The sequence below is a fragment of the Phalacrocorax aristotelis genome, chromosome 1, assembly GCF_949628215.1.
Source record: "Phalacrocorax aristotelis chromosome 1, bGulAri2.1, whole genome shotgun sequence".
In the NCBI taxonomy this organism is placed as follows: Eukaryota; Metazoa; Chordata; class Aves; order Suliformes; family Phalacrocoracidae; genus Phalacrocorax; species Phalacrocorax aristotelis.
The window spans coordinates 86,200,707-86,222,116 of record NC_134276.1 but is presented as its reverse complement, the minus strand read 5'-3'; the positions used below and the strand labels follow the sequence as shown (position 1 = coordinate 86,222,116).

The 21,410-nt window shown below is 42.3% G+C and overlaps 1 protein-coding gene across 2 annotated transcripts in view; it reads left to right on the top strand.

Annotated features, from left to right (window-relative positions):
• PHKA2 (phosphorylase kinase regulatory subunit alpha 2) overlaps window positions 1–21,410 on the top strand; it is a 45,519-nt gene extending 24,109 nt beyond the window's left edge. The window contains exons 16-31 of one of the 2 annotated variants that reach the window (XM_075096505.1): window positions 788–932; window positions 1,437–1,515; window positions 2,411–2,574; window positions 3,218–3,391; window positions 4,505–4,593; window positions 5,743–5,879; window positions 7,355–7,511; window positions 8,994–9,073; window positions 9,325–9,403; window positions 9,529–9,658; window positions 11,398–11,499; window positions 12,141–12,259; window positions 16,955–17,122; window positions 18,726–18,779; window positions 20,160–20,360; window positions 20,880–21,410. In XM_075096505.1, coding sequence (XP_074952606.1) covers window positions 788–932; window positions 1,437–1,515; window positions 2,411–2,574; window positions 3,218–3,391; window positions 4,505–4,593; window positions 5,743–5,879; window positions 7,355–7,511; window positions 8,994–9,073; window positions 9,325–9,403; window positions 9,529–9,658; window positions 11,398–11,499; window positions 12,141–12,259; window positions 16,955–17,122; window positions 18,726–18,779; window positions 20,160–20,360; window positions 20,880–21,053 — 2,052 coding nt within the window. In that variant the 3' untranslated portion in view covers window positions 21,054–21,410. The remainder of the gene's footprint in view (window positions 1–787; window positions 933–1,436; window positions 1,516–2,410; window positions 2,575–3,217; window positions 3,392–4,504; window positions 4,594–5,742; window positions 5,880–7,354; window positions 7,512–8,993; window positions 9,074–9,324; window positions 9,404–9,528; window positions 9,659–11,397; window positions 11,500–12,140; window positions 12,260–16,954; window positions 17,123–18,725; window positions 18,780–20,159; window positions 20,361–20,879) is intronic. The other variant, XM_075096495.1, reaches the window with a different exon arrangement.

Sequence of the window (21,410 nt, the reverse complement as noted above, 5' to 3'; positions counted from 1 at the left end):
TCCTCTTTTCCTACCTCCTTTCTTTCTTTACTAATAGACCTACAGTTTCTGTATTTTCATATTACTTCTGATGTGTTTACAGGATATTTTCTCCCTGACCATTATGTGTCTTACTAGTTGATGTTTATTTTACATCCCAACTTCCTTTTTCCACTCCTCCTCAAAGTTTATGTGATTCCTTAACTTTTGTTGTGGCTGCTTTGACATACTTTCCATTGTTTGTCCAGCTTTTTTGGTTTCCAGCTCCTGAAGTAGCCATAATAGTCTCTTACTGTGGTCCTTGGTTTTCCTCTGTAGTGGGAACAGCCCACTTTGCCACTGTACATTTAATGTACCTTTTTTTCCACAGCAACTGTCAGCTTTTCCGTGTTCTGCCCAACTTTCAGATTGTTCCCAAGAGACATATAGTTAGTAGTCCCCAGTCCTCAGCATGCACTTAAGCCTATTTATTGGTTTTGTTGCTATTCTTAGCTTTTTCTTCCACACTTAGAGTACTTCCCTGTTCCAGGTCATAGGTTATTGTAATTCATCATTGGGAAGATTCTACTTTGTGAGTGTGATTGTCTGCTTTTTGCTTGTATGGTTTGCTTCTTTCATGGTCAGCCTACAAGCGTAAGAAAATGGACTCTGCATAAGCATGGATTTCTTTTCCAGAGTGGCAGGCCTTGTTAGGTTAATTTACACAGTCTGTGTCATATGGTTTTTGTGAATGATTTAAGGGAAGAGATGGAAAAAAGTAAGAAGAGGACTGACAGATACTCATATGCCATATTTTTTTGTTCTCTAGTTTACTGACCAGCATCACTTCTATCTGGCTCTAGACAATCAGATGATTGTAGAGATGCTGAAGACAGAGCTGGCTTACCTCACCTCTTGTTGGAGGATGACGGGGAGACCAACCCTGACATTTCCCATCACCAACACAATGCTTGGTAAACTGAATTTTCTCTGTTTCAAGCAGAGTAGATTACTGCAGGGGAGTAGGACAGAGGTTGGTTTGAGAGGAGGCAAGGAGCATAACTGTTTCAGCATCTGAGTTTTAACATCGAAAGCACAGTTTAACTTTCTCAAGTGTACGGTGAATTTGGATGACATGGTAGTATTTAATTTTGGTTTTCCTGCCCCTTTGTATCCTTGTATCTCCCCATTGTCTCCATAGTATTTCTGTCCAACAAAAATTGATAGAAATCCCTTTGGAACTTGTCTTGAGTGGGTTGGTTTTTGTCTTGAGAAATTCCTTTAGAACTTGTCTCAGGGTTTTTTGTTTGGTTGCTTGTTTGGGGTTTTTGGATAAGCTAGTATTGATAACAGTTGTGGGTTCTGTTTTAGATTTGTCTGATTTGCTTTGTAGAGAACACCCAGTAGTCCACTTTGTTTGGACATGATACTTTAAGAATGTGTTGGTAAGCTTCAACTCTTCCATTATTCTTTTTTAGTTGATGATGGTACTGACATTCATCCAGCAGTTCTTGCCACCATAAGAAAATTAGAGGATGGTTATTTTGGAGGGGCAAGGTAATGTCAGAACCCCCAAATGATTTTCTCCATGATTTTTTTTTTTTTAATTAAATCCTATACAAGCTTCAGTTTTGAACTTGTGATAGTGCACAGACCTTGTACTAGAGCTCTGCAGAGAGAGAAGTTTCAGCTTTAGTTATTATGTGGCAATCAGATGGTAGATGGACCTCAGGTGCAATGGAAAAGATCTGTATCCCAAAGGGTGTATCACCTCTGATTGCCATTAATGGAGAAGGAAAAAAGAATGTCAAACCTTTGGAAATACAAAAATTTTGTCTTGGCTGGGCGTCTGCTCTTAAGAAGTAGTTACCTTTCACAGATATTGGACATGTCTTAAACATGCATTACATGTAGTACTTGCAAGCGTATGTATTCCATTTGTCTACATATAAAAGCAATTTAATATGATGCCACAGTACCTCCCTATTCTCTTTCTGCTTGCCCTGTCTCAAACAATATCTTCCTCTGAAAATCAGGTATGCTTTATTCTTTTCAGCAGCACTGCAGTTTTGTGAAAAGATGTTGCTGTTCACAGGAACTCCTCAGCCCCAGTTTCTCATGCATTATCCTTGGAGTTTAGGTCTTTGTTCAAGGTCTCTCTTCATATAAATATAAAACACCCTGCATAATTATGCTTGGAGTTTGGCCTGTAGGTGTTACCATAACACAGGCAAGTTCAATTAGCAGCTAAGCAGAAAGTACCCAGCTGGGTCTGCAACTATTGTTTTGCATTTGGTATTCTCAGTATCAGTATCTGCTGCTTTGTAGTTACCAAAGGAAGATTTAACAGTAGGTCTCACAAATTTGGAGTTGTTGTTGAAAGATCAGTAGGCATTAATCAGTATCAAAATGGTGGATGTTAACGCTCTTTGGCATGTGTTCCTGTTTGCAGGGTGAAGATAGGCAAGCTGTCAGAATTTCTTACTACCTCTTTTCATACGTATCTGAGCTTCCTGGATCCAGACTGTGACGTCAAACTATTTGATTACCCTAATGAAGGCCGTAATAGTCCTGACAGTGAATATGGAGGCTATCCGGCAGATTTCTGTGAAAAAGGTAGTGGTTTTTCACTTCAAATTTTTTCTCTGTCAAGTTTATCAGCAGAGACTCGGCTTATCTACAATGCAGAGTTTATTTTGTGCGCAGTTGATAGTCATTCAGGTTTCTCATGCATCAGTCCGAGGACAGTACCCATATGACTTAGTTTGGAGAAGGAATTTGTGCATATTCTTCCTATGTTCGTAGTATGGCATTGACCAGTAACTGCTGCAGTAAAGCTGAGTTGAAGAGTCAGCAGATGGGGGGTGTATGGAAGAGGCCAGAGGGAGGAAGAGACTGTGGGGAGTCACAGACAAGAGCTTGTGTGGAAGAGATGATAGAATCATAAAGTCATTTAGATTGGAAAAGACCTTTAAGGTCGTAGAGTCCAATCGTGATCTGTGGACTACTAGCAAGATAAAAACCCTTTTGTCTCCTTTTAAAGGGAAAAACAACTTCATAATGTAACTGTTTCCAGTGTCAAAAACTGATAAATCTTTTTTACTTTCCAATTTGGTTAAAAACCTCTTGCTTATGATATTGAATTTTTCAGTGCCCTTCTATATAAGCAAGAATGGAGTGGTGTGCTTGAAAAAGAAAGCACTGTTAAATAATGATTTTTACCTTTAATAAACCTTTTCCTTTATGTATGTCACACCAGAAAGCCAGGATGAGCTGGATCAGTATATAAATGATGTCCTGCAGAGTACAGCACTGAAGTCATACCTGCCTCCAACTTCAAAGACTGCGAATCAACCACCTGTGTTCAGTGCAAGCCATTCCACAAAAGAGATACTGTCAATAATGGCCAAGACAAAGGGCTTGGAGGTTCCAGGTATTTCTCCCTATTATTTATTTATTTAGTGATGATAAGAGAAAACCTGCTTTGGGTGACACAAGGGTTAAGTTCAAGTATTTAAAAATTCTTACATTTAGAAAGAACTAATGGCATGAGTATGTTGTACTTATCAAGAAATAAGAATGAGTCTGAAGCAGTTACTGTCATGTTCCCACAGTAGCTCATGTCTTAGTGAATACATAAGTAACCTGCTATGAAATATAGTATTTAATCAAAGTTAATGTTATGGAAACAGCTACTGCTTCTCAGCTGGATAGAATCTTAGAACCAGCGGATATTTTTTTGTCTCTGTTTATACATTTCATATTTTTAAAAAGCTGTGGTGAAATGGAATGTTTCAATGCCAAAGAAACATAAGTATGTGCAAGTACTTTTTAAATTTGTAAGAACAAATGGAGTAGAGAGGGAGGGCAGTATTCCTAATTATGTTACATTTCTAATAGACTCCTTGGAGGGTTTACACCAAAATAATGCTTTGACTGAATTTATAAGCAGATTCCAACATATGCATTGTTTTATATGTAGGTATGAGGTATTCAGTGCCCTGGTTAGGGGAAGGCTTCCCTTAAATTCAGGGTAAATTAATAACTTCCAAGCTTTTTTGTTAGTCTTTTCTCCCATCTTTCATGTGCCACATCATCTGATCCTCTGTTGAATTCAACATAGTAAGTTAACGAAGTATTAGCCTGCATTTCGCAGTATCGTTTTAATTTGGATGTCTTACCAGTTAGACCATTTTCTCCACATATTTCCTGTTAAAATGTTTAAAGCGCTTAGCAGAGTCAGGTCGTTGGGCTGTAGGATTTCTGAGGCACGGGCCATCGCCGTAAGAGCTATCAGTTGAGCATGTAGCACCTGAACCTTTGACATGCTGATCTCGGGAGCTCTTAGAGCAAGCCTGCAAGGAGATAAGGGTCAGAACATGAGCTTGTTTCCGAGTTCCATGCACAGCATCTCAGAAGCGTTGCCTCTATAGTTTGAGTCTTGGAGGTATTTCTATTGTTTTTACCTAGTATATTTGCTTCATGTAGGTGTTTTCAATTTTCATGTTACTGAAACGGACTTTTTTCTGGTGGCTTTGCTTTCCAGCTGTGTCTATGTCACTTCCTACTAAAGTTCTGAACACTCACCGGAAGTCTCTGAATCTGGTTGATAATCCCCATTTCTTTGAGACAAAGGTAAGCTGTGGGAATTTTTATGCTGTTTGTGTTTTTAGGATGCAATACTGTGGCCTTTCCTGTGTTTCCCAGCCAAACCCTATGCTAGTTCTCATTTTCCTTCATAGACAAGCCGTTCTTCCTGGATAGCTGCTCCCTTTTTTTGGAATTCATTTTTTTTGGCTGGGTGAATGTTTTTCGGTTAAATAGACGTTATCAAGTGGAAAATTCTTAATTGTGTGTGCCAAACAGAAAATTATTCAATAGGTGCTTATTTTTAAAGGCCAAAAGTTAAGTCATCATCTTTAGTTCTAACTGAACACACAAAGGGAAGGATGGGATGTTCACGGCCTTTAGAGATGTTCTCCAAGAAATACTGCTTATGGTAATGTCTGGGCAAGAGTGGGTGTGTGGGGAGTGTGTGAAAGGACAGCTGTCCTTATGGCACCAGCCAGATCCCACTGCAAGGCATGAAGATGGGGTTGTGCTGGGCACTTGTTTTGTCTTAGTGCACGTGACCAGCTGCTGAGCATGGTTACAGGAGGCTGTAGCCACCCTCCTGAAGGATTCTGCTCTACAGGCTCTGTTTGCGGAAATGGTATTTTAGGACCATGTAAATTGCTGGATAGCTTATTAAACAAAACTCTTCATCCAAGAACTCACCACAGGATTGCATCATCTGATTAGTTAACATGCTAGTTTAATAAGCTTGGAAAATTTATGATGGCAACATCTGCATTCATAAAACACGACATATATACAAGTTAGAGATGGAACTCAAAAAGTTCTAAATTATTTCAACTAAAAAAAGGTACTATCCTTCTGCTTTTCTCTTTACAAGTAACAGCAAATGACAGGAAAAGCAGGCAAGTAATTTGGTTTTCTTCTTTGACAAAATATTTCTTTTGTCCAAAAAATGGCTTTCCGTGTTGACTGAACCAAAACTAGAGGCAATGTTCCATTCTGGGTGTTGTGTTTCCTGGGATTAGACTCCTTTTCATGTCTGCCATAGTCTGGCAAGGACTATGTGTTATGTCTGTATTTCAAGTGCAGAGTTAAGTCTGTTGTATTGTTTAAATGGAAGTTACAGTTTGAATTTGATCTGCTACTTTTTTCAAGATCACTTCTTTGATTTTTTTTTTTTTTTCTTTTTTAATCCATTTTTGTTAGCAGGACTGTGAAAATGTTTTGCATTTACCTAAAGACGCTCACGGTGATTTGGATTGCAGGAAGCTTGTTGAGCAGCTGAAGGAATGTCCAACGCTCCATGATCAAGCAGATATCTTATATATCTTGCATATAATAAAGTGAGTTGTCCGAGTATAGATTTCAGCATCTTTACGTTTGGTCACATCTATCTGATTATTCTCATGCAAAAGCTTTCTGCTGTTCAGGATTGTGTTTTGAGGGGAGAGGTTAAACTATTTTGTGCTTTAGTGAGAATATTTTCAGTTAGCTTGATGACATCAATAATTTGATACAAAAAAAAAAAGATTGTACGTATTTCAGAGTTGATTGGCACACAGTTACGAATACATACAGGCTCCAAGGCTCACAAGTGAATGCACAAACCGTTTCCATGAATGAGAAAACACCTAGCTCTGTTTGTGGCACTCTGTGAAGTTCGCAAAGATTTGGTGTGATTTTTATACAACTTCATCATCTTGTAACTTTCTAACTAAAAGCAAAATGCAATTTTTAATAAGTAGTCACTATTTTTCCTCTAATGCTTCTGCGTATTTAAGCGCACCACTGGCTAAAACTCAGTGCTCTTCAAAACATTCTTGGAAACAGTCTAACCCCAGCTGCTGGGGTTAGTGAACAGCTGCTATTTAAATTGGTTGGATGGGAACAAAATGCAAATACAAACCAATGGAATAATCTTCTGGAATGCCTTTATTGGGCTTTTTTTGCCTGTGCAGGAAAATACTGCTGGAACCTGGCAGGAAGTTAGCTTTGGTTGGTCTTCCTTACTGCTGCTAAGATTGTATTTTTGTTTATTTTATTCTTTCTCCTGTGAGGACCTTTTCTTTGATCTTCTTGATTTCCCAAGCAAAATGTTTAGCAGCCTCTCTTGAAGGGAAGGGAAAATCCTGAAACGATATAATTTTGTTGTTTCACTACATGCAACACCCTTAACTTCCTGTCTGGACTTGTGTCATCAGGGATTCTCTGTTGGGCAGGCAGGCGGACTTCTGGTGGACTCTGTTCCTCTAGCAGAAGTTGAAAGGTCATTCTGTGATGCTTCAAAATGTTATCAAAGAGAACCCGTAATATGGTGAATTTCAAAACCAGGAGAGGAACAGAAATCTCCTTTGCTTTTTCAGTAATGACATAAGCAGTGTAGAAGCTTAGCTAATAGCTAAGAAAGAGGCAGGGCAAAAAACTTAGAGGCATCTGAAAAATGGGTGCAGCCTTCAGCAGCACTGAAGATATTGCTGAATTCTGCTCTGAAAGAGCACCACATGGAGCATTCCTCCAGCAAACTGCGTGCATGCGCAGTTCAAAGCCTGGTGGGAAATCCCTCGGGTGGTTGCTTCGAAGTCACAGGCTCATGGCTAAATGAGTGCTCAAGTTAATACAAAAGTTCCTGGTATCAAGAGGGTTTTGTCCACGTATAACTGATCTTGATCTCTGGTGAAGGCCTGTATGTCCCATGTGCTACTTAATTCTGTCAGCAAAATGAGCAATATGATCAAAATCAGACTGTTTGGTGCATGGTGAGGTTAAGCAGTGTAGCATTTTATCTGATGACAGTTACCTTCTGTGTCTTTTCTGGCAGAGGCGCTGACTGGGACACAGAGCTGGATGGACAGTACGGCGTCACTGTTCATTGCCTTCTCAACGAGCTCTACAGGAAGGCAGGCCTTAATCAAGAATGGGGCTTGATCCGTTACATTTCGGGTATACTCAAAAAGAGAGTGGAAGTCCTGGCTGAGGTATGAAATATAAATAATGCTGGTTCAGTTTCCTGTCTGGAAACAGAGATAAAACTACCAGTTTTCCAGTGGGGCTTGTGCTTGTCTCTTCAGGTCTTACTTCACAATTTACATAGTGCAGCATTTTTCAGTAAACATCAGTTGCTTTTCTGATCTAAAATCTTATTACGACAGCTTTGCCTTTCATCTGTACTGTGAACTGTGCTAATGTTGGCATGGACTGAGGACGTCACACTGCAAATGATTCTGAAGGCTTCATTTCAGCTCTGTTAATTGGAAACGCTTAACTCTGCTTTGAAAGCCGTAGTTGTCTTGGTAATTCTCTATTGCTGCTCTGATAGCATGAACACTTCTGGAGCACCAGTATGTCAGGGTGCTAGTGACGATGCAAAAACATGTTCTGCCAATTCGAATCCCGTCGGGCAGACAGTCTGCCGTGTGTGTGGATGTGGAAGTTCAGAGGCATTAAAATATCGGGGACTATTAAATGGTAACAAGAAAGATCCACTGTAAGGGTACAGATTTGATTTTGAATGCTATAAAAATGTTTCCCCTCAAGTACTCTGAAGTATTTGTTTAATTTCCTACTTATCCCTGTGTATTTCTGAAGAGCTCTTTCTCTAATTCGTGGCCATTTTTGAAGCTTTGACTGTCACACCTAGGGTGCCCTATTTTAGTGACAATTCGTGATAATCACCCTGCATGGTACTTCATTAAGCCCGTAATGTCTTTTCCATCCTCAAGACATGATGGACGAGCAGTACAGACATGCTCACAGAAGGCTGTGTATGTTCAATTGGGAAGATACTGTGACGAAGAATTGGGGAGGAGGAGAGTAGGCAGGATCTGTTTTGTTCTATGCTAAGGGAAGGAAAATAGACTATTCAAAATCAGAGGAACATTGTTCTGTGAGGTCCTTTGATTCAGGATGCTAAAACAAGTAAACTGAACACCCGCTTTTAAAGGAGGGTTGATACGAAAGAGCAGACACTGTGGTACTGGGGGAACCACTGATTTCACAATGTTTCAGGGTGCCTCATTCAGGAACGTGACGCAATGCGTTTGGTGTGTGTTTGTTTTAAGAGATGTATTAGTACACAGGATTTTTTTTTTTCTTTTTAGCTAATACTGCCAAGTTTTTCGTTGATTAAAAATGTTTTTTGTCTTAAATAAAGAACAAACATTTATCTTATGATAAAGTCCTTTATTGATCTGTCAACCCCACTGGCATCCCTAGTCATTATGCAGCCAGTTTCACTGAGCAGGGAAGCAAGCTTTCAGCCTGGGCAGGCTCTCATAGACCTGTTGACCTCAGGGGATCTTTGGCAACTAGGTAACAGCACTCTGCTGGATCTCCCTGTCTGGTAATTAACAGGAATGCACTTCAGCACTTTTTAAGTGCTTCATTTTTGGAAATTAAAAGCTGTATCACTTCCACATGGCTCAGAGAAAGGTCTCTTGCTTTCTGTCCCATTGTGTTAGGCATGCACAGACCTTCTGTCGCACCACAAGCAGCTTACAGTGGGCCTGCCACCAGAACCCCGCGAGAAAATCATTACCACGTAAGTTGGAGCTCTGCCTCAGTTACAGAAGCAGCCGGCACTACTTCTTCTTGCTGGTACCATTCTGCTGCTCTTAGCTTGTTTTAAAACAACTTATTCCTCACCTTCAGAAGGAACTGAAGCCACCCAGGCAGAATCGTAGGCACCTTTGTGGTGCAAAGATGTTTCTGGGTGACTTGGCTCCGGTGCTTGTTCAAGAGGTTAACGGCAAGTGCCTGAGACACTGCTGACTGTGGTTTGCCTTCTTGCAGCCCACTGCCACCTGAAGAGCTCACAGATCTTATTTATGAAGCCAGCGGCCAAGACATCAGTATTGCAGTCCTGACACAGGTATGCAGCATGTGTAAAAAGCGTTCTTCCAGCTGTGCCCAGTGTGGTGCCAGTGTTCGCTCTGTGACTGGGAGAGCCAGGAGGACCCACTCTGAATGGGTGCCCTTATGGATTTGTCCTTACAGGAAATAATCATGTACTTGGCGATGTACGTCCGGTCACAGCCTAGTCTTTTTGTGGAGATGCTCAGGCTCCGCATTGGTCTGATAATTCAGGTGATGGCCACTGAGCTGGCTCAGAGTCTGAAATGCTCAGGTAAGAGCTATTTTATCATAAAGGTACTTAAGCTGTTATTTCTGCTTCACTTCAGTGGTTGATTTTTCATTTGTATGTGTTAAATCCTTTTATTCACTTCTTCACTCAGCATTTGCAGTTACAAACTTGGAAAATAACTTCTCTTTTCGACTTAATGAAAGATTCCTGCCTCCCCACCCCCCCAGTTATTCAAACTGAAGTGGTTATTAAATAATTAAGTCCCCTGACGTTCAGTAAGTGTTTGAGGTTCAGGTCGTCAAATTGCACGTGCATGTGTGTATTTGGGGACGCAATGCCAATAAGGTCAATGAGAATTAGAACACTAGGTATCTTCTGAATATTTGAGCCTAATTCATGCTTCTGGTTGTTATTATTCAAAGTAACTTCTGGTATTCTTTTATGTGTAAGCCTTCTCCCCTTGAATGTGCTTAGCTGAAAAATATTTGCTGTTTAGATTTCAGCTAGCAATACGTTATTTTGCCAGGAGGTCAGTAAAGAAAAATTCTTATGGGCCTCCAAGGCGTTGCATATGCCCTATAAAACCCCAAGAATTGGGTAAAAAACAAGTAGTGCAAGACAAAAATGTTTTAAAACTCATTTTGGAAGAGAAAAGTAAAACTAGAGTGAAATAATGACTGAAGAGAGGTCTGAAAAATCATTGAAGAATTTTCCCCATTTAAAGGGATCGCAAGTCTAAGAAGGAGCAGTCATAAGAAGAAATCAAGTTAATGTGACAAATATGTAGTCAAATGGTGACACTTAGGAGCACGATCTAGGCCGGATTTTTGTGGCTCAGCTCTTGTTACCGTTCCTAATGCCCTAGCACGCCCTAAAAGGGCATCACTTTGTTGGAGCATGTTTTCTGGTCCCCCTGGTTTTCTCCCTCCTGGAGTGAAGGGGGGGTCCCTGGGAGTTGGTTAGATGGAGCTGACTTTGGGCGCTGCTGCTCTCTAACTTGAGTGGCGAGCTGCCGCTGGGGGGTGGCACGTTCCTCCCTTAGCAGAAGCTGACAAAAGGAGTCAAGTAATCTTCTGAGATAATTCTATTTCTCTATGAAGAGTGTTCAGAAAGCCATGTTTCCCCCAAACCTGTAGCTGAATAGCAGAAGCTGCTTTGTTCACAGTGCAAAGCCTCTCTTTCCTGGGATCCCGTTTGTTACTCCTTAGCCTTAAAAGCCATCTGCTTTGTACACTGCCCTCAGCTTCTTTGCTGCCTTTTCCACGTTCTCCTATGGGAGATTTGTCTGTGCACACACATGTGCTCATGTGTGCGTACGTGCTTTTTTTCTCTCTCCCACGTACAAGCATGATCCTTTAATCAAATACAACACAAGCCTTCCACATGCATGCATTTCTTTACTGGGTGCCTCTGGCTCTGTAATTTAGATCTGCACGTCATCTGCTTTTGGGAGATGGCTGTAACGCCTTTCCAAGCGATCTTGCTCTACAAAGGAGCAACTGCTTTCTCATCATCAGCGTCAGTGAGATTTCACACAAGCTGCAGCATACTATTCACTAATGCAATTAGTGTTATTTCCGTGCAGTGTTTGTTGTTTAGTCTTGAAATGTATTTTCTTTGAAATGTGACAACTCTTTAAGGAAAATTAATATGAAAGTGCTAGCCATAAGGGAATTGTGACTGAACTTCATTCAGTCAGCAGTTCACTTAGGAGAACAACCTATAAAGCAACCTATAGCAATGTTTATCTTTTATTTTTCTTCTTGTTTTGTTTTAACTAGGTGAAGAAGCTTCAGAGAGTTTGATGAATCTAAGTCCCTTTGATATGAAAAATCTCCTACACCATATTCTCAGTGGAAAAGAGTTTGGTGTGGAAAGAAGCTGTAAGTTGTCCACTTGGGTACTTGTATATGTTAAGCGAGAACTATAAATACAAAGTCAGATTGTCTTATGAGTAGGAATCTACGCTCTTGGCATGTAAAATAGAGGTATAGGTGATGTATTAATCACAGGTGGGCAGTACCTGTGTATGCCTGCTGTGGAATAAACAAAACACATGATGGAAGCTGTCCTGCACTGAAATAAGATTGTATCAAGTTTTCAGTGATATGAAGGCAAACTTTTAAAATAAATAAATTTTATATGACCAAACGAAGACCACAAAAAGAGCATATCTAACCTGCCTTCAAGGAGCAAGTCTGTGATGCCCAGGTATTTCTGACTGGCACTTCAGCTGTCTCCCAGCTTTGTTCTTAAGCCCTCACAGACTCATTGCAACTCTCATGTCTTCTGAAGCTGTGATTGCTCAGTGGTTTGTAAAATCAGGTCCCAATATCCAGCTATGGATCTTGGCCCCTGACTTGAGGTAATCAGGTGTGAACTATTGGCATGATTTGAGAGGATACTGTCACCAAGAGCATTGTACACTTGTGAAAGGATATGCTTTTATCTATAACTTCTAGATACAAATTCATCTGGTTTTCTACACCCTAGAATTCTAAAAATGTCCATTTGCTTCTTTTAGTGCGACCTGTAGATTCCTCTTCATCTAGCCCTGCAATTTCTATTCATGAAATGGGGCATTCTGGAGCAACCAAAACAGAAAGAAGTGGTATTACTAAATTGAAGAGTGAGATGAAGCAGGTGAGTGTTTCCTGTCAATGCTCGTCAGAAAATGCAGCTTTTCTGGTACTGCGTTATGTTAGGATTTTGTGTGTTAATTTTAGGCTACTGTTTTTAATGCCACACAGATTCTTGGTAAATGACAGAAGTTTCCAAAGATGCTCTGTTTTAAAGCCAATCACTAAATAGAAAGCAGTAAAGGGATGTTTCCTCCAAAACTGTACTTTCTTTTTATTCTTGTTTCACATGCGGAATATAGAATAACTTGAACAAACTTCAGTGCATTCATGGCATCAACTTTAAAACAATTCTTTAATCGTCTTAAGCTAAGGAAAGGTCAGATGTACCAAATCAAGCTTTCATGCAGACAGTGTTCGTTTTTATAATCTGCACAAGTTGCTAATGTGGTCCATGTGCCTTTTGGAAGAGATACACTTGGAAAAAAAGATCTTGGTTTGTTTTCTTTTTTTTTTTTCAGGAATGGAGGGTGATTACTACTAAATATATATATTTAAGTTCAGTACTTTAAAGTACACAGCAGCTAAGCATATGAAGTAATATATTAGAAAATACCTCCAAAATATTCTGAATGAATGTAACTGAATGTTTTGTTATGAGTCTTTTTGATTTCTCTCTTTTTATGTTTCTATTAGTAATTTTCTTTTGCTCTAGATAAATAGTAGTGAGGTACTGATCAAGTAAACTACATTTATAAGAATGAATGGCATGATGTTGTTCAGCCTGGAGAAGAGAAGGCTCCAGGGAGACCTTGTTGTGGTCTTTCAGTATACAAAGGTGGCTTATAAGAAAGGAGAGACTTTTTGCTAAAGCCTGTTATGACAAGACAAAGGACAATGGATTTAGAGTGAAAGAGGGTAGTTTTGGATTGGACATAAGGAAGGCATTTTTTACGATGGGGATGGTGAGCCACTGGATTGCCCAGAGAAGTTGGAACAGGCTGCCCCGAGAGGTGGTAGAGTCACCACCCCTGGAGGTGTTAAAAAAACCAAACATGTAGCTGTGGCACTTCAGGGCACGGTTTAGGAGACATGGTGGTGTTGGGTTGACAGTTGGACTTGATGATCCTAGAGGTCTTTTCCAACCTTAATGATTCTGTGATTTTATAAGTTATGGATGCCCCATCATTCATAGAATCATAGAAGTGTTCAAGGTCAGGCTGGATGGGGCTTTGAGCAAACTGATCTAGTGAAAGATGTCCCTGCCCACAGCAGGGAGCTAGGTCCAGATGATCTGTAAAGGTCCCTTCCAACCCAAACCATGCTGTGATTCTGTATTAGAAACATGTTTTTGAAGACCCTTTCTTCTGAGAGCTTATCAAGACCGATTCATTTAATCTTAGGCCATTTCTTTAAGTTTCTGAGGAAGATTATGATGTTTTCCTTTGTATGAAACAGATTTGCTCGATAAGCCTTCAGAAAGGAGTGGCATTTCTGCATGGTCTTGGCACGGAGCATTTGATGGTGACAATAAAGTTCAGTCGATGATTCTTCACAGGACATGGTCAGACAGGGAAGCAAAGGCACCTGTGAGACGCACGGTGTCTGTCTCGTGAGGCTTGGTCACCATGTTTGAGCCATACCACTGCTTGAGCGTGGTCGTGGCCGAGCCTCGCTGTACGGCTGTGGCTGTGAAGGTGCTGCTAGCTGCTTTCCACTGGCCCTGAAGTGACTTTGGGGGTTCGCTCTGAGCAGGGCTTGCAGTCGTACAGCGGGTGTCTGACTTCAGGGCCGTCCCAGGAAGGAAGAAGGGCGAGGCACTAGGTGGCAGCATTATTTTGTTTTCAATACAGAGGTGGGCCTGAGCTGAAATGCTTGGACCTTTGTTGAGGTTGGAAATGTATTTCCTGTGTTGCTTTTGCATTAGATGGAAACTTGGTATTTTGCACAGAGGAGGAGTTGGCTGGTTTTATTTTTGTTCCCCCCACCTTGCCATTCAGGCAGCTTCCTGATACAGCTCACTGCATTCTCTGAATAATTCACTAGATACTAATTTTGGCGGGGGGGCAGGGGAAAATCAAATTTGTGCTACAGGGAACATTTCAAGTACTAGCGCTAACATCTCTGCACTAGAGCTCAGGTGTTGAGCGACTGTAGCTCTTTACTTTGCTGCCGTTGTTTCTTGAGTCTGAACATCAAGCCTTTGCCTGGGTCTGAACGATTAACACTTAATTAGGAGGCACTGCTTGGTGTGAACAGTTACAGAGAAGTGCTGTAAGTCTGAGGTGGTGCATCCACATTTCAGCAAAAATTTTGCCTTGCAGCTGTTTGCTTAGTGCTGCCCACCCAGTTTGCAGCCCGCAGACTTTCTGCAGCAAGATGACCTTCTCGTGCAAAGAGAAGCTGCTGACATTGCAATGAATGGGGAATGGAAGCGGGGGGCCTGGGGTTTTCTCCCAGCCCTGAGTCACAGGGAAGCTTTTGCATGCATCCTGAACTGTAACAGTTTGTGTTGGCCATGCTTGGAGCTCGGTGGATGGCGTGGGAAGCCTGTGGCTGCACCACAATCATGGAGGGTCCTTGCACGGCAGGGTCTGCCGCATGGTGATCCTGGGAATCGGCAGCAGCTGCCTCAAAGTCACCTGAAGTGCAGCACTGCAAGAGTCCAGGGGTTGTCGCAGCTTTCCCCTGAGGACCTGAGCTTATTCCATCTTTCTTGTCTTTGCACAGATGGGTCACTTAACCTTCTTTGCATCCTGTTCTGTCGTGGCTGGCTGGCTGATGTGTTGGTGTCTCTTTTTGTTTTGTAGTTCTTTCACGAGGGCCACTCCATGTCCAGCATCATGTTCGCTTCCACGGTAAAACACCGTCTGTAGCTCTGCACCTGCTTTTCACCATACGTGTGTGTGTGTGCACAGGTCTTAGTTCTAGACACCTCCTGTGGCTTCTCCTGCATAAAAAACTTGTTTTCAAACCCTACCTCTTTGTTTTGTTCATCTTCATTGGGAACCAATTCTCATTAGTAATCTTTTAATCAAAGTTGAGTCTCACAATTAGATCCACTTAGTTCTTATGAAGCTTAAGCAGTTGTAGCAGATAAAGCACTATAGCAGATTTAGCTACTTGATGGTGGATTATGTTACAGGTGTCATCAGTATTTAAAAGTAATGTAGCGTGGATAAACGCTGGCAGTCTCTGGACATTAATGAACCCAGAACAGCTTCAGGTTGCTGAGACAGGGGTTTTATGGGCATGGGTATCTCCTCAGGCAGTCATCTTCTTTCAAGGCAGAGAACTGTAGCTCCTCTTAAGCTCTCACTGTTAAGAAGGAAGATAATTGCTTAAATATTTTACCAACAGAAACCTCAACAATTTAAAGTAAGTCTGAGGCTCCAGATCTGTCATGAAGAGACGGAAAGCTTGCAGCTAAGCGTGCACTTTAAACTGGCGGTTGTGATTCACGGTTCTCTGTGTCTGCAGGCTTGCTGTCGATGGCACACCTCCCAGCTGTCCTAAATACCCAACTGCAGAGCACCACTAGCCCTGTGGCCTGGCCTGACAACTGCCAGGTTGCTGTTGCCTGTCTCTTCCCACATACCAGTGCAGAAAGGCAGGCTTCAACTGTGTGTTTGATTCAAGTGCACAGAATTGTTCAGTGAGATCTTTGCTTCTCTGAACCAGCTGAGTGGCCAGATTAATTATTGTATACAGACGGATTTCTTCTTTGGCACCCACTCTCCTGCTGACCTCCTGCATCCCCTAGCTCTGCGCAACAGGGTGGAGGAAGTTCTGTCTGTCTCAGTGTGCAGTGGAAGGGAATAGCATGCATCAAGCCATCAAGGGAACACGCCTCACTGACACCAATAGAAGTTAATATGGACTTTGCATTTGCTGGTCTTTTTGCAGAGCTTGGCTGTGTGGAGTCAGTGAGCAAACATACAGCTTTCGTTCTTATTTCCCACCTTCCCCAGTACTTTGCTCAGGCAGTTCCTTACTCAGAGATGATGGGATTTGAGGTGGGGCTGTCAGTGAAGTCCTTTCTGGACTGAAAATAATAGGTGTGCAAAAAGGAACGAGGAAACAGGAGAGCATGGTCTCTGGGAACAGAGAGTAGACAGGCTGCATGTGTGGAAACTGGAACAAGAATTTGATGGTAGTGCCACAACTTTGAAGATTATTTGCTGCCTAATTTAGACTCCAAGTCTGGTAGAGTAAAATAATAGAGTAATAGTGACGACAAAGGAAGCAAGACTGATACTTACAGAGAGGCAGGTATGATGATTACGTGACCATGTGAAATCAATTTTTAATCTACTTACTTTGATAGAGCCTTTTGCAAGGAGGACCTCTCGTGCTGGACTCACAGACCTTTTGGTTCCCTTACGACACTGAGCCCAAAGTCCGAGTCACACCCACCTGTAAATCCCACCATCTTGCAACCAGTGACACTGCCCTGGCAGCCAACTCGTGCTTGTTAAAATAGTCGTGCGTTATGTTGAACCAAACAGTGAAGTTTACTGGGTTCTGCCTTGTTGAACTGCTTGTCTGTTTTATTGAGAAATGATTGAAGTACTGGAGAAGTGAAGCTTGTTGTGAAGGGGAGAGAAACGGATCGATCCTGGTCCGTCATCTTGATGCCATCACGGCCTGTATTTTTGCCCTGGTTCTGAGGTCTCATTGTAGCAGAATGATGTATTCACCGTGAGTAGCACTTGGGGTGGTAGAAAACAGCTAACAAAGGCTTTAATGCTTCTTACAGAGGGGCAGTACTCCTCCGTCTCCCACTAGTACTTCTCCTACTGGCTCCAATGGAGACACAAGCCAGGGTGACCGACGAGGGCAGTGGCTGCGCAGAAGAAGGCTTGATGGTGCTATTAACAGAGTTCCTGTTGGCTTTTATGAGAAGGTGTGGAAAATCCTTCAGAAGGTAAGTTGACAGCTGTGGAGGGCAGGAAGCAAGCAAGCAAGCAAGCTGTGCGGTAGCTTGGGGAGGTGGAGGTCCAGAAGTGGCACGTTGCCAGGGGTTGAAGTTGTCTTCAGCTGGAAGACAGGTGGAAACTAGAATCATTAGTAGGAGTGTGTCTCTTGAACATAAAAGGGCTCCATTAACACAAGTTCACATGTTTGAAAGTGTGTTTTTCTCTGAAACTGCTGGCACTGCATTTCGGCTGAACGGTTCTGTTCCACCCGTCTGTTTTGCATCGCCAATGGCCTAATGCAAGTTGTGGTCAGAGCCACTGAGGGGCACCGCAGTGCAGTGCGGTGCGCGTGCTCCAGCTCGGAAAGGCTGTGAGGAATGAGGTAGGAAACTGCGCTGATTCTTCCAAAATGTCTTGAGATCTCTTGCTGGCTCTTCTGAGCTGTATGGCATTCTTAACATTTTTCTGTTTGTTTTTAAGTGAAAAGTAGCCCTTGCCAGCACCGTGGAGATCAGGGGTATGGAAATGTGTTGAAGCAACTTTCAGGAAGGAGGAGAGGGGAATTAGGAGTTTTTACTCATTTCAAAGTAATTATGTACCTGTTCTGCTTTCCTGGACGAAAGCCAGCATTCAGCAGCTTGCAGCACTGAGCTGCTCATGCCTACACAGTTGGGAAAAAAATGCATCAGCAGCTCAGGTTGATTTTGGTTGTCCTTCTAAAATCACTTACGCTGAAGCTGTTAGTGTTGATGTCAGCCAAGATGAGTCATGTATGACCTCGTGGCTATTTACTAATGGGATCTTTCTGTAGAGCGAGCGTCACTTCTGTCCTGACCTGACGAAATAGCTGGGAGTGTTAGAATGGTTTTCTGGCTGTTAAAGCCAATTGTGCTTATTTAAGTTGTCTTCAGTATTTAATTCTTAAACTCTCTTTGGGCTATTCATAAAAGCTCTCTCCTCTTCTTGGCGCATTTTTGTTCCTCAGGTACCCAGAAATGTCATTCCTTAGCCTGCCTTCTCACCGTTTAGGTTTTGTCACTCTTCTCTTCTACCCCACTTGGTATTTCTAACACCACCGCTCCCCCACTGTTGGTGGCCCGTGTCGAAACACCGCAACATGTTGACATCCTTGAGCTGTGGTGCCCTGGATCTGAAACACTTAACAAAATGTTGTTTTAGCAAAAATGAAAACTAAAGGTTCTCATTTTCGTGCTCTGTTGTCATGCTTTTGCATGATCTTTTATTTCTACATCCTTTCCCACAGAATGTTCTCATTGAATTGTTTTCCTCCTTTGTGTGCCCCTTGCTGTAGGGGCTCTAAGTATTTTCCTCCCCTTCAGTAGCTGGACTAGAACACAGCACGCTCTTTACATATCATATCAAGCTATTTCTAATGTTTGCCAGGTGATATAGTATCTTCTTCAGCAAAAGTGAAATAATATTTTTAACAGGTTTTGTTGTTGTTTGGGGGTTTTTGTGTTGTTTTTTTTTTTGTTGTTTCGGGGTTTTTTTGTTTAACCGAGGGTTGTTACATATTGGCTGGTGTGAGAGAACACTCAGGTTTACTTTCAAGAACTGTAATTTCTGTTCATTGTCAAAATGTTGTTTCAGTGCCATGGTCTGTCCATTGACGGCTATGTCCTTCCTTCTTCAACCACCAGAGAGGTACAGTAAAATGCCAGCGATTTTCTAGCCCCTTGACTGAATGTTTGGTTTGACAGTGTAAGATGCAGTGGGGCTGCTGTTGCAGATCCTTGGTTTTAAGAAGGTTAGAAGATCTGGAACTTCCCCCAGCACTTCTGCCAGCTTCCCCAGTGCTGTGCAGACGAGTTCCTGCTGGGCAGGCCTGGGAGCAGGTTTGTGGCAGGTTTTCCCCTTTGCCAAGCCTGCCCTCTGCACACCGTCACCAACGCCGTGCACCCACGGAGCAGTGCTTGAAAGAGGGTGGCTGACGGCAGCCCTTCGGGCGGGGTGAGGAAAGAGCACAGCTTTGCTGGAATGAAGCAGACACGCTGCTTGCTGCCTTTTCTTTTTTTTCAATATGCCACAACAGCAGCCAGTGTATTTTGGCATCACAGTCTCAAAAGTAAATACCAGTTAAGGATGATTGTTTCTAACCAAAGCTTTGACTCCTTAAATCCATAACCTTTCCTTAGACTTTTTTTCCATAGTTGGATTGCCACTCCGTCTTTAGGCACTCTGGCAAGTTTTGAATTCACGTCTATAAAACAAACTCTTGTGAACAGTAATCCGTCAGCACAAGAGACGTGCTTGTGTGCCTGAGACTGTTGTCCTGTCCGGTTCCCTCAGATTTGCCTCTGGCTTCCTTTTCTTCTGAGGGATGGTGGTAACAGCTGAAGAGGGGAGCTGGAATTTTCTGCCAAAATTAAACCTTTTTTCGCAAAATGGAGAGCTTTATTTATTCCTATTGTATAGATAAATAGGCTTATATTTTTAGCCTGTCAGACCTAGACAGTATGTAATTTTGCTGTTTAAAGGAATCAAACGAAATAAGCACAAACCTCCGAAGGCAGCAGCCTTTCACGTAACATCCATACAGCTGTGCTCCGTATGCCAGTGTAAATTAGGCTGCTCTACAAACAATACAGCTGTATCTCTGTGTGGAAAAGCATTCACTCTAAGCAGGTGGTTATTTTTAAAACCCAACAGTAATTTTGGCTTTGCAACTAACCTGCGCTGCCAGGAAGATACTTAGGAGTCAGAGTGCGTGAGACCACAGCATGAGGAGCAAAGAGTTAATTTGCCAGCTAAGCATCAGCAGTCCTGTATGTAACTGAAGTCTGTGTGTGTGATGGGTTGCAGGGCTGGAGCAGTCTCCTGGACGTTGCGTAACTGTTTGCAGGATCAGGGCCTAGCAATGCAAAAAGTTTCTGTAAGTGCTAGAGCCACGCAAACATCTTGTCCGCTTCAGTCAGTCTACCCCCATGTGCAAAGAGGAGCATATGTTTAAGTGCTTGCAGGATGTGGGGAGCTAGTCTTTTGGATTTGTCAGTTTTTCTTACCATTTCCACTCAAACTTGGCAGATGACCCCGTGCGAAATCAAGTTTGCTGTGCACGTGGAGTCAGTGCTGAACCACGTACCCCAGCCTGAGTACAGGCAGCTCTTGGTGGAAGCTATTCTCGTTCTCACGTTCCTCTCTGACGTCGAGGTGAACAGCATCGGGGGCATCATCCACGTGGATCGAATCGTGCACATGGCCAACGACCTGTTTCTGCAGGAGCTGGTGAGTTCAAAGGGCAGCGGCGGGAAGCCTCCGCATTTGAAAATTGGCCCCTGCTCCTTTTTTAATACATGTGATGAGCTTGATCTTACCCTTGTTATTTCCGCTACAAAGCCAGACCAAATCACTTAAGTGTCTTCTGAAAATATATCTGGAAAAGTGATTTAAGAATTGTGGGAGGTTTGAAGGGAATAAAATCGTATTAGCTAACAAGCTGTGAAGGAAGTGTGTAGATTGAAGTGAAGTTTTGCTTCATCGAGGCATTAGAATTACCAATATTTGAGTAATCCCACCCGTGCCCCCAAAGGACAAAAATCTGAGAAGTTATGCGTTCCTCATTTACTTACACTGATCCAACTAAGCCGTGTGGGTCCTATAATGATCCTGCTTAAGGTTTTCATGAGAGAAAGGAGAATTGCTTTCAGTATTCAGCACAAATGCAAAATCATAACTGGCAGGTTTTTTCCAATAAATAGGCGTGCACGCCTAACTCTCTCTACTTCTTTGCTTATGTCTTTTCAGAAATCATTCGGAGCTACTGGTAGGCTCTTGGAGAAAGATGTAGCCACAGGAATTTGCCACTTTTTTTATGACAGTGCTCCAAGTGGGGCCTATGGCACCATGACGTACCTAACAAAAGCCATAATTATTTATTTACATGATTTCCTGCCTAGCACAGGCTGCGCAATGCAATAAGCGATGCCTCATGCAGAAGGGAAGGCTCAGAAGCTCTTTGTCCCGGTTCCCTGGCATGAACCTCTCCTTGAGTTGCTGCATGTATGTGTGCCGTCCACTACCTCAGCATTTTACGCTAGTCATCACGCATGCCTACCTGCCGGGGTCAGGTAGGTGGAATTTGGCCTGGTTTGAAGAGACTGCGTGAGAAATAATAAATAATGAGGCTTATTCTGCCCAAAGTGCATAAATGTAATTCCTATTAAATTAGCAAGAATTATACAGTTCTGCCAAGGGGAAAACAGATTACTCGGTGGAGATCAAAAGGCATAATAAAACGAGGGAGCTCTCTCTCAGGCATAAAGTCTCCCAAATAAG